Below are 15904 nucleotides of genomic sequence, written 5' to 3' on the forward strand. Positions count from 1 at the left end.
AACCAAGGGTACTTTGATGCAAGGCTTTTTCTACTACATACAGCCTTTTGTTTGATTATGTCAAAGTTTGTGTAATCCTTCATTACAGTTACTTTGGATACATACTTTAAGACTTCAAAATATGTTTTGTTGGGTGAACTAGTGGATTCTAGGCAGATAGGTGAATAAGAAGGAATTAGAAAAGCTGCATAGTATAGGCTATTACATGGTGTAAACAGAAACCAACATACAGCCTCCTGAGGGGATGGTAATCTCAAGGAAGAGATCTTCTCCTGCAAGGCCCCCTGGGAGAAGTGAAAGTTTTGAGATAGTCTTACAGCTACTTTGTCGCAGTTTGCCTATGCAACCTCCTGTTTTTCCATTGAGAAGAGGTCCCTCTCCTCACCCCTCACACACCGCTCCTCCTCTTCCACCACAATGAGGGATTGTCTACCTGTTAAGGAACTATCATACCATAGTGCTCACAGCTTGGGCCCTCTCTTTTGCAGCTTGCAGGAGCTTGAAGCTGTTACCCAATCTAAACAGGGTCATAGCCCAAGTGACAGGACTGGTGAATCTTAGTGCACCCAAGGATAGGACAAAATTTAATGGGTGAGGAATGTAACGGTTGCAGCATTATTTCCTACCCAAAGAACCTGAGTGACTGTGCAGATGAGAGCCTCTACTGAAAAGTTTTTAAGAAAGTCTAAAAAATAATTCATTGATTAGACTTATTGACTGCAATCTATCAGCCACCTTGATAGGTATTTGACGTACACCATCTCCCTTGGTCCTCCTCAGCCTCTGCCAACGAAGACATGAACACAGAAAGCCTCTGAGGCATCTCTCTGCAGTACTTGGCAGAGCTGGGGACCTGCTCCAGCTCTGTGTGACTCCACAGCATGTGTGCCTTTTAGTACCATGCTGCCTCACCATGTGCTTTCTGCAGAAAATTTATAAAACAGACCAGTTCAGGGATGCAGAACTTCCCATAATCCCTCCACCTCAAAACAGCTACCCTCAACACCCTTGTTTTTTTCTCCCCGGCTTTGTGTCTCTGTGCACATGCATTTTTCTTCTTAATTGGGATCATATTGGTTCACTGCCAACTCTTTCTTCATTTCTCCAGAATAAACACTTTTCATACATTAAAAAACATCAAACATAATTTTCAGTGGTTTTTTAACATTCCATCCCCTTTGTTGTTGCTTACTGTCCTAAAGTGTGTACAGCTTTATTATTATTATTATTATTTATTATTTATTGCATGTACAGCTTTAATTCATTTTCTCTGGGATGGTTTTCAGTCTGTTCCCTTTAAACTGAAGGCCTGGGGAGATCTGGTGTAACATTTAGATCAGATGTTAACTAAAAAGGACACTAGTGTTTTATTTTTTTTTTATTAAAAATTTTTAATCTATATTCGACAGAGCACAAGCAGGAGGAGCAGCAGGCAGGCAGAGGGAGGAGGAGGAGCAGGCTCTCCATTGAGCAGAGAGCTAGACATGGGGCTTTATCCCAGGACCCTGGGATCATGACTCTGAGCCAAAGGCAGACACTTAACCAGCTGAGACACCCAGGTGCCCCACTAGTGTTGTTTTAAACCAGAGGCACTTTTTGTTACTTTTATTCACTGAGGAAGATAGAGGATGTCCTACCTATAAAACTTAACCCTGAATCTGATTTTTTTTTTCCCTTCTGCTTCTGCCAGAGAAGACCAGCACCTCTGAAGTGAGTAGCTGCCCTGAGCTGTGAGCCCTCTAGAACATCACTAATGATTACCTGGCATTTCTGTGTCACAGGCAGGTCCTCAGGTGAGCTCTATTCTGTTGGGCAGAGCAAGTGATTCAGGAGACTGCTATCGTTTCCCACCCTGTCTTCCTACCCTCCCTCCTGTGATCATGTGGGACTTTGTTCATTTGTTTTGACAATTAACAACGAGAGACCCATGTGTTGGGAAAGCCTTGTTGTTTAACAGATGTGAATCAGTGTTGAAAAGGGAGGGACCACAGACCTCAGTATGTTGACATAGGAGGAGCTCTGAATGAGCTTTTTATTCTTTTATTTTTAAAGATTTTATTTATTCATGAGAGACACAGAGAGGCAGAGACATAGGCAGAGGGAGAAGCCTGCTCCCCAGAGAGAGCCAAATGCAGTACTTGAACCCAGGACCCCGGGATCATGCCCTGAGCCAAAGATAGACACTCAACCACTGAGCCACCCAGGTGCCTTTTTATTTTTTGATGGTGTTTTCACATGGGCACTGCTTTGAGGGAGGTAACACGGTAAAGAGATTGTTTTCCAGAAACCTGGGTTTCTGAGTAATCAATTTCAGTAATTTTGTGAGCTTGGCTGATTATATATTTGGGACAGAATGACAGTTTTCAAGCATCCAAAGAAATCATCTCAGGGTGGGAGGCTCCATGGACCAGTGTTGTGTGCTCTAGGCTGATAGCCAAAGCCACCTCTTTGGGAAAAGACGGTTACTAGTGATTTAAGTAAAAAGGTATGTAATGGATAATTTAGAACCTCTGTCCAAAATATGCCAGTCAGTGAGTGGATGGCAGAGTTCTGCTCCAAACTCCTCATTGGCCTTTGGCAGGATGGGATCAGTAAGGATAGCAGAGTAAGTTATACATAAAACCAGTCAATTTAACAGATTGTCTTGCATTCTGGAATCACACACGTTTGGATTTTTAGTGTTAAAATGGCCCTTTTTCAAAAAAAAAAAATTAAGGGTTTCTTTTATGCTGAGCACAAAGTAGGTGCCAGTAAATATTTGTCAAGTGAATGGCTGAAATAATGATGACAATAAATAATTATGGTTGATTATTTTTCCCTTCAAGTCTTGACTTGGCAAAATAAATGTGATTGCTCATTGTTAGACTGTTCCAGAAAATTCAGATATCTAGGAACCTTTGACCTGGAGGATGCCTGGTTTGCATTACAGCTTTAGGGATGGAATCAGTTCATGCTTTGTTCATCTGTTTAAGGATTACAGAGCCCATATCCTATGGCAGATGCTGTGTTCTTTCTCTTAAGATGTAATTATCTAATACAGGAAAGAGCATTGCTGCTCTGGATGAGTTGCATAAAAGGAGCCAATTGGAAGTTGGGACTTGTGCCAGGAGAGCTATTAGTCCTTTTGGAAGGTACAGAAGGGCCCCGAGTAGCTCTCTGCTGCCCGAGTGCCTGCCCACCCTTGGCTCCTGAGCCCCTTCCTGTGTGTGTTTTTCCTGTAACAACCTACAGAGGCCGCTTGCCACTTTCCCTACAGGGCTCGTGCAAGTTTGCAAACATGTTCACCGTTTCTCAGACCTCGAGAGCATGGTTCATCGATAGGGCCCGTCAAGCTCGAGAGGAAAGGCTTGTGCAGAAGGAGCGGGAGCGGGCAGCTGTCGAGATTCAGGCCCACGTTCGGAGTTTCCTGTGTCGGAGTCGGCTGCAAAGAGAAATCAGGTGGGCACCAGGGACTCAGCACATGTTCCTTTACTCCCAATTAATAGCAAGGAAAGATGGTGTTTTCTTCTACAGTTCTTAAAACACCTTCCAGCGGCTGTGAGCTCCTAATTTAAAATCTCTCTCTTTTTTTTTTTCCTTGCCCTGCCCTACCCAGGAGAGAGATCGATGAGTTTTTTAAAGCAGATGATGCTGAGGCCAGTAAAAGAAGTGCACTTTGTATTTTTAAGATTGCCAGGAAACTGCTGTTCCTGTTCAGAATTAAAGAGGATAATGAGGTAAAATAATGGTGAACACTCTGCTTCCCATTGGCCAGTTCTTTTTAAAGTATCTTATAAATACTAATTCACACAGTGAATTGTAGGCTCACAGTGAGCCTACAAGATAGACTCTGTGACTGCGACATCCTGCCCTTTTTTTTTCTTGGGATGTGTTTTGTAGGCATTATGCCCTGTGCTTCTGAGAATCATCATGATTCTTTTTACATAGACTATGATAAACACTTGGACTCAGATGCAAACAGAAGCCAGGCAGATTAGGAAAATAAGTAAAAGAAGTCATTTATAGTACAAAACATAAGAGAAATCATTATGAGCAATAACTCGATGGGAGGTGGTTGTGATGGAGGATGATGAGGACATCAGAGGGAGTGATGGAGTCTGTGGCAGGCCCACTCAGGGTAGGCAGCCACTCTTGGGCTCTAGCCAGTGGTGGACTGCAACTCTGATGTTTAAAGGAGGTGCTGGAGATCCTGTGCGCATTTGTAAAAATTGGTAGCTAATTTGAAATTTATTTCAAATCCTATAAACCAAAGAAGACATGCTGGCTGCACATTTGGGATTAGAACGACCAGCCTAGAAACAATTCCAGGGAAACAGTGAGTTGGCTGAAATAGTACCATTGAGGAGTGCCTCTGTGTCCCAGAGGTTAGGCATTCGATACTGCTAAGCATCCCATTGTGCCAGACCCTCCTCTAGGCACTGGGGCCTCAGAAGGAAACAAGATGGGCAAGGTCTCTAGCCCTGTGGAGCCTGTAGCCCAGAAAGGCAGAACTACACTGTTGGTGGACACACAGTCATGTAAATGAGGATAGGCAGGTACAGTGAGGTGATCCCTGTTGGAAACTATAGCTTAGAAAAATGAGTTGGCTGCCTCGGGCTATAGCACTTTTGAGGGTGGATCCAGAGTTGGTGTAGACAGTGTGACTTGGTTTCTAGTTTCCACTTTCTTTCCTTTTTCATTTCAAGAGAAAAGTGATGATATGATAGTTTGTGAGGCAAAAGTCTGTGTTGGTGGTCCTTAGGGAATGGCCAACAGGAGAACACAATTCAGGGGACAGCTGCTGTCCTACAGGAGTGCAGGCCCAGATTGCCAGATTAATTTCATTTTTCCAAAGGAGCCCCCGTCCAAAACACACATGTAGAGCTCATCCAGCCCATGGGCCACCAGTTCAAGAGCCTTTCGTTAGCCTCTCTGATCCTCAGTTTCTGTATCTATGAGAGAGAATTAAATACGATCACATATGTGAGTCATCTGGCATCATCTGAGTCCCTGCAGGTGCCAGGTGCCCAGAGGACACTTGCTTCTTTCCCGTTTCAGCATTGGTTGTGGGAATTTATAACCACCACTCTGCCTCTTTGCAGAGATTTGAGAAGTTGTGTCGCTGTATCCTGAGCAGCATGGATGCTGAGAATGAACCCAAGGTAAGTGGGGTGGGGGCTGGGAAGTTTCCCACAAGCTCTCAGGTCAGTGTCTTGAACTCTGAAACTCCCTGCTGAACATTATGATTTTGTTCAGTATGACTCTGCATATGTACACCCCCTCTTCCGTGTGTAATGGATCAAAACATTAACAAAGTACAACTGATTTTCTTAGTTTCTTCATTATCCAAGAGTTATGGTCTGCTCCTACCTCTTAGGAAGATAAATTCCCTTAGTAGGCTATTTTATCTCTGGGTTTAGCCTTAAAATAAATCCTACTCGCTGCTTATTCACTTGTTCATCTCCATGGCCTTCTCTGGCACTGGGCCTAGTGAATTGGTCCCGTTCCAGGAGCTATAACATATGTGATGTGGTCCCTGTACCTGCCCATTACGTTTCTCTTTTTCCTGCTTATAGGTGTGGTATGTGTCCCTGGCTCTTTCCAAGGATCTCACTCTCCTGTGGATTAAACAGATCAAACATGTTCTTTGGTATTGTTGTGAGTTTCTTGAGCAGCTCAAGGTAAAAACAAGACACCCATAAATATATCCTTCTCATTGGAGGCCTTTAGAGTATATTTTGAGAGTCTTCATGATTCCTTCATAGGTTATTCCTTTGGAAATTTGCCAGAGTCTAGCAAGAAATTATTAGAGCCCCATTCTAAGAGAGCAAGTTAGATACGGTTATCAGAATGAGCCCTTCTTTCACATACGATATTTTTAACGTTGGCCTATATTTACTATAGTCTCAATGCCTGTGAATCTGTTGATTTTCTTTCCATTTCTTTGATATAATTTATTATTTATATTATTATACTAGTCAGGCCTCTTGTTAAAAGTACCGAAACCCAGCATGAGTGCAGCTAATAATACATACAAGTTAAGCAAGAAAGAGATTATCTTTCATAGAATAGTCTCTGTAACGTGGCAGCCAGGGATTACCAGAGCCAGGAACTTCTAGGATTCTACTTCTTGTCCCTTTCTCTCATCCCTTCTCCCTTTTGGAATGACCTTGTTCTCTCCTGCGAAATCATAGTAGCCAGTAGTTCTGGCCTCACATCCTTACCCTATTTTGACCAAAGAGAAAAGAGAGGCCTCCCCAACTAGTTTAGAAATCTGGGAGGACTCATAAAGGCCCAGTGGGATCCTGGTCTCAACCTTGAGCCGCTCACAGTGGCAAGAGGACACTGCCACTGGCGTTTCCTAATCCTGTGTTCACTCTTGTGTTAAGAGAAGGTGGGCAGGGGTGTGAGTCATTTTCATTTTGCATGATGTGGGGAGAGGTTTCAGGGGCAGAGGCTTGGCAATGACTTGGGTAGTAGCTGAGTGATGGAGCAAATGTCCCCAGAGACCCCAATGATATATTCCTAGTCATCTCCCTTAAGGCACTTATGAATGACTCACTTGGCCTTGACCTGGCAGCAATCATGAATTACGATTATGATATTAGCCAGTATTACATAGAGTTATCTACGTGCCATGCACTGTTCTTAGTGCTTTATATACATTAATCCATTCATTTCTAACAAGCCTATGAAGAAAGCAATGATCCTACCTCTAGTCAACAGCTGAGGAAATGGGTACAGAGGCTAAGCAATTTGCCCTAAATCACACAGCTAGGAAGTGGTAAAGCCAAGAGCCTAAGCTCAGAGTCCCTGGTATGTTCAATTGCATTTCTACTCTGCTGCTTCAGTGAACATGCATGCATACCCCCCCACACACACACACACACAGCAAGATAGCTCCAGTCAGCTTGCTTTCCAAGAATTCTCAATTCTCAAGAGCGTTTCAGATTCCATGCTTGAGCACTAGTGTGCCAAAATTGCTGTTCTTTTACTCCCAAAGTGGTCATTCCCTAAGAGAAAAAGAATAAATCCCAACAGTCCTGACTCACCTACCAGAAGCCAGGTGCATCCAAGCACATTGTAAATGGATGCTTCACTGTTGGAGACTGCAGGGCATATGTCTTACTCTTAGTCTCTTTATTGTTTCCAGCCTGAAATTTTACAGGATTCCAGACTTATCACGCTGTACCTCACGATGCTTGTCACCTTCACAGACACTTCAACGTGGAAAATTCTCCGTGGGAAAGGTCTGTGGGACTTGCTTCTAAACCTTTCCCAAGGGCAGCCCCGGTGGCACAGCGGTTTAGCACTGCTTGCAGCCTGGGGTGTGATCCTGGAGACCCGGGATCGAGTCCCACATCGGGATCCTTGCATGGAGCCTGCTGCTCCCTCTGCCTGTATCTCTGCCTCTGTGTGTGTGTGTGTCTCTCATGAATAAATAAATAAAATATTTAAAAAAAAAAAAAAAACCTTTCCCAAGTTTGCATAGGGAGCTTGGAGACCTTTACACCTTTTTAAGAAGCATATTTGCCACCATAAGCCTCAGGGAGGGACCTGAAGCCATACAAATGAAGATGCACTTACTTCCATCACATAGCATATGTAGTATCTAGGATATGTTCAGTCTTGTGTGTTCTAATCTCTCTTTGCATTTATGTTTAAAGGCACAGTCCCTCTGATCTAATTTTTTTAAACTCCCATAGCACCTCAGCCTCCAAGCGATAATATTCCCTCAAGCCTTGTCATTCTTGTCAGAATCATTGAGCAGCAAATAATTCTATTTTGCTCATAAAATTTGTATTGTGAAGCTGCCTCCTTCCCCAGATAGTGCACTGAGCATTATGTGTTTCATCTGTTCACTTTCTCCATCCACTCAGCAAATAGCCTTCTCCATGCCAGATACTGTGCAGGGGCTGGAGATACAGAGGTCACTGCCCTGAAGGGGCTTTGGGTGCTGGACAACTGCTCTGTGCCCGCCCTTCCTTAGAGAACCGGGGAGTCCAGTGAGGGAGACAGCCACTAAAGGGAAGTCCTGTTTCTGTGGCTGTGTATGAATATAGGCAAAATGTACACACAAACACATACATGTCATGACAGCAGTGTGGCAAATGTGTGCTCGGGAGGAAGCGTACAAGAGAAATGAGATCGTTGAGTGGCTAAAAGAGGACCTGCATCACTGTGTTGGGGGCTCAGGCTGTCCTGCAGAAGCGATATCTGAGCTAAGGGCCTGAGGGACAGTTGGCATTTACAGAGCCAAGAAGAGGGACAACACTTTGAGAGCAGAGGCAACTATCTGTGCAAAGGCTTCCGGCCATGGAGGAGAAGGTGATTTTAAGGCCTGGATGTTGGGGGATAGTTTAAAACTTGGTGAATTCTGGCCTTGAGTTCCAGGGAGCTTGTATTCCAATGGGGAGAGGAGGCAGCCGCAGAGAGCTGGAAGTACAAGGCCCTCACAGGGAATTAGGAAAGGTGCTGTGGGCACTCAGAGGCCAAGACATAACTTCTGGCTTGGGAAGTGATAGGACCCATCACCTAAAAGGTGACACTTGGGCTGGACCTTCTGGGAGAGAGAATTCTGGAGATCAGCCTCTCCCTGTCTTGTACCAAACCAAAGGGGAGTAGAAAGGCAAGCCAGAGAAAATCTACTTTTTTTTTTATGGACTTGAGCCTGGGGCTTGATGTGCTGTCCCATGTATAAATAGTTCACAGTAAGACCAGAGCCTTTTTTCTTCATTTAGGGGAGAGTCTTCGACCAGCTATGAACCACATTTGTGCAAACATCATGGGACATCTCAACCAACATGGATTTTATTCTGTGCTGCAGGTTTGTGACCCCATCCCCTAATGTGGGACCTCATTTTTCCTTACCTGAACTTGGATTTTTACAGCTGATTTTGGCACATCTGATGCACTCCCCACAGAAACCTTTTTGCAGGAGGAGTTTATCCTGTCCCTTTCCCTACTTGAGTCACTTGTGGTTTGCGTCAAGGGAGGACAGTGGCGCTGGGATCCCTTTATCTTTGGCTACAGGAAAAAACCTGTCACTTGACACTTAAAGTCAGGAAGGAGGCCTCAGGGCCTGGCTCCCTCGGGTTCCTTCTTGGATGGTATCTGGAATTACTTTTCTTGCTCTGTCCTCAAACACCTTCTGTCCACACAGCCCCTCATTGTGCCAGCTCACACACCCTGGGCACTGTCAAGAACTCTAATCGTTGTATAAAAGCACTTTGGAATTCTTGAGCTTAACAAGTAGCATTGATTTAGCCCTTCCTACTGCCTGGGACTGAGATGGGCCCCTTCCTGATCAGGTATCCTTTTCTCCTCACACAAACCCTGTGAGGTGGCATGATGGCCAACAGTAGTGGAATCAGCTGTTCCTTTCAGTGAGGAAGCTTGCTGGGTACCAGAATACAGGGGGAACACATACATATGAAATTTTAAGTCTGGTATCCTTTTCACTAGCTGTAAACTTTTTTAGCTATTTCTTACTTTAAATTTAAATACGATATTGAGAGACAGAGTAGCATAATGAAGGAGATAACCCTTACACTGCTCTCCTTTTTTCTGAAATCCATTCTAATATAGTTTTTTATCTGAAGCCTTCATTTTACTTCCATGCTGCTGTTTTACGTCCAAGTGAATATAAAGTCAGCACTATCTGCTGACCAGTTAAAATGTTCTTTTTCAGGGGCATCTAGGTGGCTCAGTGGTTGAGTGTCTACCATCAGCTCAGGTCATGATGCTGGGGTCCTGGGATCGAGTCCCATATCAGGGACTCCCCTGCAGGGAGCCTGATTCTCCCTCTGCCTGTGTGTCTGCTTCTCTCTGTTTGTCATTCATGAATAAATAAGATATTTTTAAAAAATAAATAAAAATAAAACATTGTTTTTCAGATATTGTTAACCCGTGGCCTGGCAAGACCCCGGCCTTGTTTGTCCAAAGGCACTTTAACTGCAACCTTTTCTCTAGCGTTGCGGTAAGTAGTAAACTCCAGATGAGGGGTTGTTGTGCTTCAAGAGGCTTCCTCTTCTCACTCTTCTTTCCTCCTGTTCCTTATGTTATGTTCTTATGTTCCTTATGTGTGGGCTTGCCCACTTAGTTGGAATTCACAGGAAGTGTTCTTCCAATCATCATACATCTCTTGACGTGGCAGCTCTTCTATCTGTGCCCCTGAATTTTTTGCATCATGATTTGAAGGGAGCTTTTCAAAGTGAATTGCTTTCATTGTACCAAGGGCCCGAGATACAAGCATCTTCCTTTTTGAGCTTTTAATCGATATAGAGAACCTGAGAGCTGGAGGAGGCCCAGTGGTGGCCATGGTAGAGATTTAGGGAGTAGTGTTGTGAACACAGGTTTAAAATGTTCAAATCTGGAGGCTCAGAGAATATTTGCTATTTGCCTTCACTTAGGCAATACAAAATACATAAGAAGCTAAATATTTCTATATGGAAATTATGCCTACAATTCTGAGAATCACCAGATACACAAAGCTGTGTCTGTTAACTGATCCAGAATATTCTTAAACTGTTGACAGGAGCACTAACTTGGGAGAGATGTTAATAAGGTAACTGGATAATCTTAATCCCCAAGATAATAATAACTTGGGACAGAGAGAGTATTGTGGTCCAGTCAGATTGGTGGAGCTCCCTGCTCTGCCCCATTTGCTAATCCATAGGGCACCTTACTTCAGGGAGCTCTTGACAAGTCCCATGGTATAGGAACCTTTGGGCTTGTTTAATCTGATTGTTGGCTTGAACGTATCTGAATGCGAAATACCCTTGCCTAATTTTCAGTGGTGGAGCATGTCTACTAATGCCCCATGGAGTCATTTTCTTTGGAATACTATTTTGGAACATGATGATCTAGAGTATTGGACAACTTTTTCTGTAAGGGGCCAGCTAGTACATATTCTCAGTGCTGTGGGCCACACACTGTCTCTTACAACTACCCTGCTATCCTAGCACAAAGCGGCCATAAACAATACATACATAAGCAAGAAAGGCTGTGTTTCAATAAAACTGTATTTAGAAAAATAGGCCGTGGGCAGAATTGGCCTGTGAGTCATATTTTGCTACTCCTGGTCTGGATGGTGCTTTCTACTAAAGACTTAGCCCCATGGGGTTGTTTAAATAGAAATACATTAAAATTAAGAATTCAGTCTCTCAGTTATGTTAGCCATGTTTCAGGTGCTTTGGGCCATGTATGCCTGAGCAGTGATGACCTTACTAGACTGCACAAATAGATATTTCTGTCATCACAGAAAACTGTATTGGACAAGGCTGGTCTAGAGCAACCCTGTCTAATAGAAATACAATGAGAACATTAAAAAAGCCCAAAGGAGGAGTGCCTGTGTGGCTCAATCAATGAAGCATCTGTCTTCAGCTTAGGTCATGATCCTGGAGTCCCAAGATCGAGCTCCACGTTGGGCTCCCTGCTCAGCAGGGAGTCTGCTGCTCCCTCTGCCCCTCACCCCACTCGTGCTTTCTCTCTCTCTCTCTCTCTCTCTCAAATAAATGAAATCTTAAAAAAAAAGTCCAAAGAAAGGGGAAATTAAGTTTAATGATCTATTTTATTTAAACCAGTATATCTAAAATATAATCATTTGTACATGAAGTCAGTATTTTTAAATCACTTCTTGTAGTTCATAATTTTTTTCTTTTCATACTGAGTCTTAAAAACCTGGGGTGTATTTTATACTTAAAGCTGCCACTTAACTAACCATATTTTAAGTGCTTGGGAGCCACACATGGCCAGTGGCTATTGCGTTGGACAGCAAGTTTCTAGAAGCAAGATCCTTAAGACAAAGGGGCAGGAATCAACCAATGATGCTATAATTAGTTTCAGAAGTAGACCAGATTATCTAGTAAACAATGATACCTTTCTTGCAGACCTTGAGAGGAGTTGTATTTAATGAATCATGAGATGTAGGTACAAACAGGTTTTCCAGCAGGAGGTTTCCGGCAACTTCTTTTCCTGATCACCTTCTGGGATGGCTCATTCCAGCATTGCCCACCCTCTCCTCTGGCAGGGGCAGCAAAGAGTTGGTACACAGATGCCTGAGCTCAGGGGCACAGCAACAGCTCTGCCTCCTCCTCTGCTGAGAATACAAATCTTTCCTTCTGTTCCAGTGTCTGTCCTCTGCCCTGGGACGGTCGTCAGAGTGTGATTCACCAAGAGGGTCACATCTGGCCATTCCAGCACATTCTTCTCCATTGAGAATATGGAAGCATCCATCATTTTAGACTTTTTCACTCTGTGTTCAAGTCCATTGGCTCACTTGTGAAGGCTGGGCTGCTCTAAAGTCTTTTTCTTAAATAGTGTACCTTTTCCCCCCCTCTGAATATCTGTATGTAATTGAAAATGGCCAGGGCCTTTTAAAACAAGGTGTCTAGTGGTTTTGTCATACTGGGATATGGTACTGAAAGTCTGTAAAATTATAGATCATATGTTTAGACATGATCACCAAATCTTATGCAAACAGCTAATGTTCATGGGCCATACAGTTGTTTTAAGATTCCTACCCTCATGAATTGACTCCTCACCACACTCTTTAATCTCAGTTTTATAGAGGAAGAAGGTAAGGCCCAGAGAGGTTAAGCCACGTAACCTTGGTCTCAATTAAACCCAGGCTGTCTGACTTCAGAGCCCATACTCTTTACTCCTCATTCTGTACACTTGCCTCATGTATTGGACACAGTTTTATATTCCAGGAACAATATATATTGAACTTGTGGCATGTGGAAACATTCTCAAATTCTCCCTGTTCCATTTATGAACCAGGCCCTTGGTTTGCCCAGGCTCAGTTTCTGTTTTTCCTATGTGCTCGTCCAGCTCCTTGGTTGCAGTGTGAATGAACTCTCTGTTGACGGGGACTGTGCGGTGAACCTCTCTTTTTCCGGCTCAGCTCAGTGAGTTTAGCTTGGTTGGTCAGCCTTCTATAGATGGGTGGTTTACATAGACACTAATATTTTGATCATTTCAGCCTTATGCAGCTTTCTTTTCCCAAAAATGGTACCCTTGAAAGTGGTAAAGTTAATAATACAGGTTCTGATAGTCTAAATACTGGTAACATACTTGGTCATTGCCACTGGAGTATATTAGCTAGAAGATATCAATCTCCTCCTGTAAGTTCGACTTTTCTTTTTCCTGCATGACCTCTGGTGTTTATTTTTTTTTAATAACTTTATTGTTGAACTATAATTCACATATCCTACCTTTCACTCATTTGAAGTAAACTCAGTTCATTGGTGGTTAGTACATTCACAGAGTCGTGTAACCATCACCACTGTCTGATTCTAGAATGTGTCAGTTACTCCAGAAATAAATCAGTAGTCATCATCACCACCCCCAGTCACCCAACCAGTGCTTCCAGCAACAACTAGTCTGCATTCTCTCCCTTGGGATTTGCCTGTTCTGGATATTTCACATGAATGGAATCCTGCAATGTATGGCTTCTGTGCTTCTTTCACTTTGCATAATGAGTTCATCCAAGTTGTAGAATGTATCAGGTCTTGGTTCTTTTTCATGGCTGAGTAATATTCTGTGGTATGACTGTGCCACATTTGGGTTGTTTCTATAAGGGCCCATAAATGGTGCTACCATTAACATTTGTAAGTTGTTAGTGTGGACGTATTTTTCATTTCTCTTGCATATCTTCCTAGGAGTGGAATTGCTGGACCACGTGGTAACTCTGTGCTTAACTTTTTGAGGAACTGCCACCCTTTTCCAAAGTAGCCTCAGCATCTTACATTTCCACCAGTAATGAATGAGGTTACAGTTTCTCCATGTTCCTGCCAACCCTTGTTATCTTATTTATCATAGTTCTCTTCATGGATGTGAGGTGATCCCTCCCTGTTGTTTTGATATGCAGTTCCCTGACAGCCAGTGAACTTAATCATCTTCTCATGTGTTTACTAACCATATGTATCTCTTTCTTTGGAGAAATGTCAATTTTGATCCTTTGCCTGTTGATTAATTGGGTTATTTGTCCTTTGTTGTTGAGTTGTAGGAGTACTTTATATGTCCCAAATAAAAGTCCTCTTATCAGGAGATAATTTGCAAATGTTTCTTTCCTTTCTGTGAGTTGTCTGCTTTCTTGATGGTGTCCTTTGAAGCACAAAGTTTTAAATTTTGTGATTTTTATGTCCTAAGAAATCTTTGTCAAACCCAAGGCTACAAAGATTTACTCCTATGTTTTTTCTAAGAGTTTTATAATTTTGGTTATAAAACTAGCATTTAGGCATATAATCCATTTTGAGTTAATTTTTATATTCGGTGTAAGGTAGGTAGGGGTCATTATTTTAATAACAATTATCTTTTTTTCTGATTATGGAAGATTGTGTGCTTATTGTAGAAAACCTGGGTGAAACAAAAAAGCATAAGGAAGAAAAAATGTCCCTCATGATTCTACAACCCAGATATACATTGTTAACATTCTTTTTAAATCTGTCCTTCTTGGTTTTTTTCACTTATATATACTTACGAGCTTATCTATATGTAAACATATCTAAGTATTATTGTCATAATGCATACTTAGAATAAATTGCTTAATTGAAGTGTGAATTGTTGGTGAGTTATCACATAGTAAACATGGCTGCATAAGTACCACTCCCCTTGAGAAATAGAACAGTGCCAGCATTCCAGAAGCTCTTTTCTTTCCTCTCAGCCACTACCTCCTCCCTCACCTCCCTTAGACATAGTTTCTTATTCTGTTTTCTTTAAAGTTTATTACAGCGTGAATATTCTCTCATGTCAGTAAAACTTCAAAATGGATTTCTCGTAGTTGCATCCTGCAGCTGTACTTTCACTGACTCAGCCACTCACCTTGGGGTGTCCCCATTTTCAGCCTTTAGTTTTCCTAGAAGTCCTGTGAAGCATAATTCCAGGGGAGTTGGGGGCGTTGGCAGAGTGGCTCTTTGGCTCCGGGGTGACGCGCAAACCTGTGTGAATAAGGTGATCTGTCTGTGTCTAGCCCTGTGATTGCCGCACAATTTTCAGACAATCTGATTCGGCCATTCCTCATCCACATCATGTCTGTGCCTGCTCTTATGACTCATCTCAGCACAGTGACCCCTGAGGTAAGTGGCTCTGTGATTCTCCCCTTAGTCTGTTTTTCCCTTTCTTCTTAGAAATTAGTAAGATATTTTCTCTGTTAATTTCCACTTCTTCTCCTGATAGTTCTTCTAAGCAAGGTAACCACCATAGGCACACTCATGTTAGCAGGCCAGAGAGCCAGGTTCTCTTCTTCGTTCATTTTCTTCCTGGCCATTGAGAGCACGTTTGGCATCCAAGTGTTCATCTGCAAGCCATCAAGTTCATGCTCTGGTGGGAAATTCTTCCTGTCAGCTCCCACCCTAACAGTCTGCAATTGTTTGCAGCGCCTCACTGTTTTAGAATCTCATGACATGCTTCGTAAATTCATCACATTTTTAAGAAATGAAGATCGATGCCGTGATGTATGTGAAAGCTTAGAAGGATGCCATACACTCTGTCTGATGGGTGAGTATCTGTGTCTGGAATTTGTGTTCTGGGTGTCAGGAAAAAGCCCAAGTGTTTTTGTTTTTGTTTTTGTTTTGTTTTGTTTTTTGCTGTTCTGGAAATCATGAGTTGTTTTTGGTAACCCTTAGAAGTACTTAAAAGACATGTAATCAGATAGAAAATAAACATGCAAAATTGAAAACCAATGGAAAATCTATCAACCTGGCAACCTAGTTGAGTGAGTGTATGTGAATGTTAAATTTCTGCCCTCAGCTTCCTGACAGCCAAGGGAAAAATGAAGATGCAAGGAATTGCCTGGATAATTCTCATCTCCAGAGAGAAGGGCAGGTGTGGTTGGATGGTGTTTTTATGAGTGGGGTCTGCATCATCTGTTTTATGGTTTTTTGTACATGAATAAAAGACAGGAGCAAATAGAAGCATTTGA

The 15904-nt window shown here is 42.7% G+C and overlaps 1 protein-coding gene across 1 annotated transcript in view; it reads left to right on the plus strand.

Annotated features, from left to right (window-relative positions):
• UBE3B (ubiquitin protein ligase E3B) overlaps nt 1-15904 on the plus strand; it is a 54417-nt gene that overhangs the window by 2156 nt on the left and 36357 nt on the right. Inside the window, exons 2-11 of the mRNA XM_025986661.2 lie at nt 1691-1793; nt 3257-3438; nt 3596-3716; nt 5082-5141; nt 5556-5660; nt 7133-7229; nt 8721-8806; nt 9876-9958; nt 14954-15059; nt 15360-15480. Coding sequence (XP_025842446.1) covers nt 3278-3438; nt 3596-3716; nt 5082-5141; nt 5556-5660; nt 7133-7229; nt 8721-8806; nt 9876-9958; nt 14954-15059; nt 15360-15480 — 940 coding nt within the window. The 5' untranslated portion in view covers nt 1691-1793; nt 3257-3277. The remainder of the gene's footprint in view (nt 1-1690; nt 1794-3256; nt 3439-3595; nt 3717-5081; nt 5142-5555; nt 5661-7132; nt 7230-8720; nt 8807-9875; nt 9959-14953; nt 15060-15359; nt 15481-15904) is intronic.

The sequence above is a fragment of the Vulpes vulpes genome, chromosome 10, assembly GCF_048418805.1.
Source record: "Vulpes vulpes isolate BD-2025 chromosome 10, VulVul3, whole genome shotgun sequence".
Classification (NCBI taxonomy): Eukaryota; Metazoa; Chordata; class Mammalia; order Carnivora; family Canidae; genus Vulpes; species Vulpes vulpes.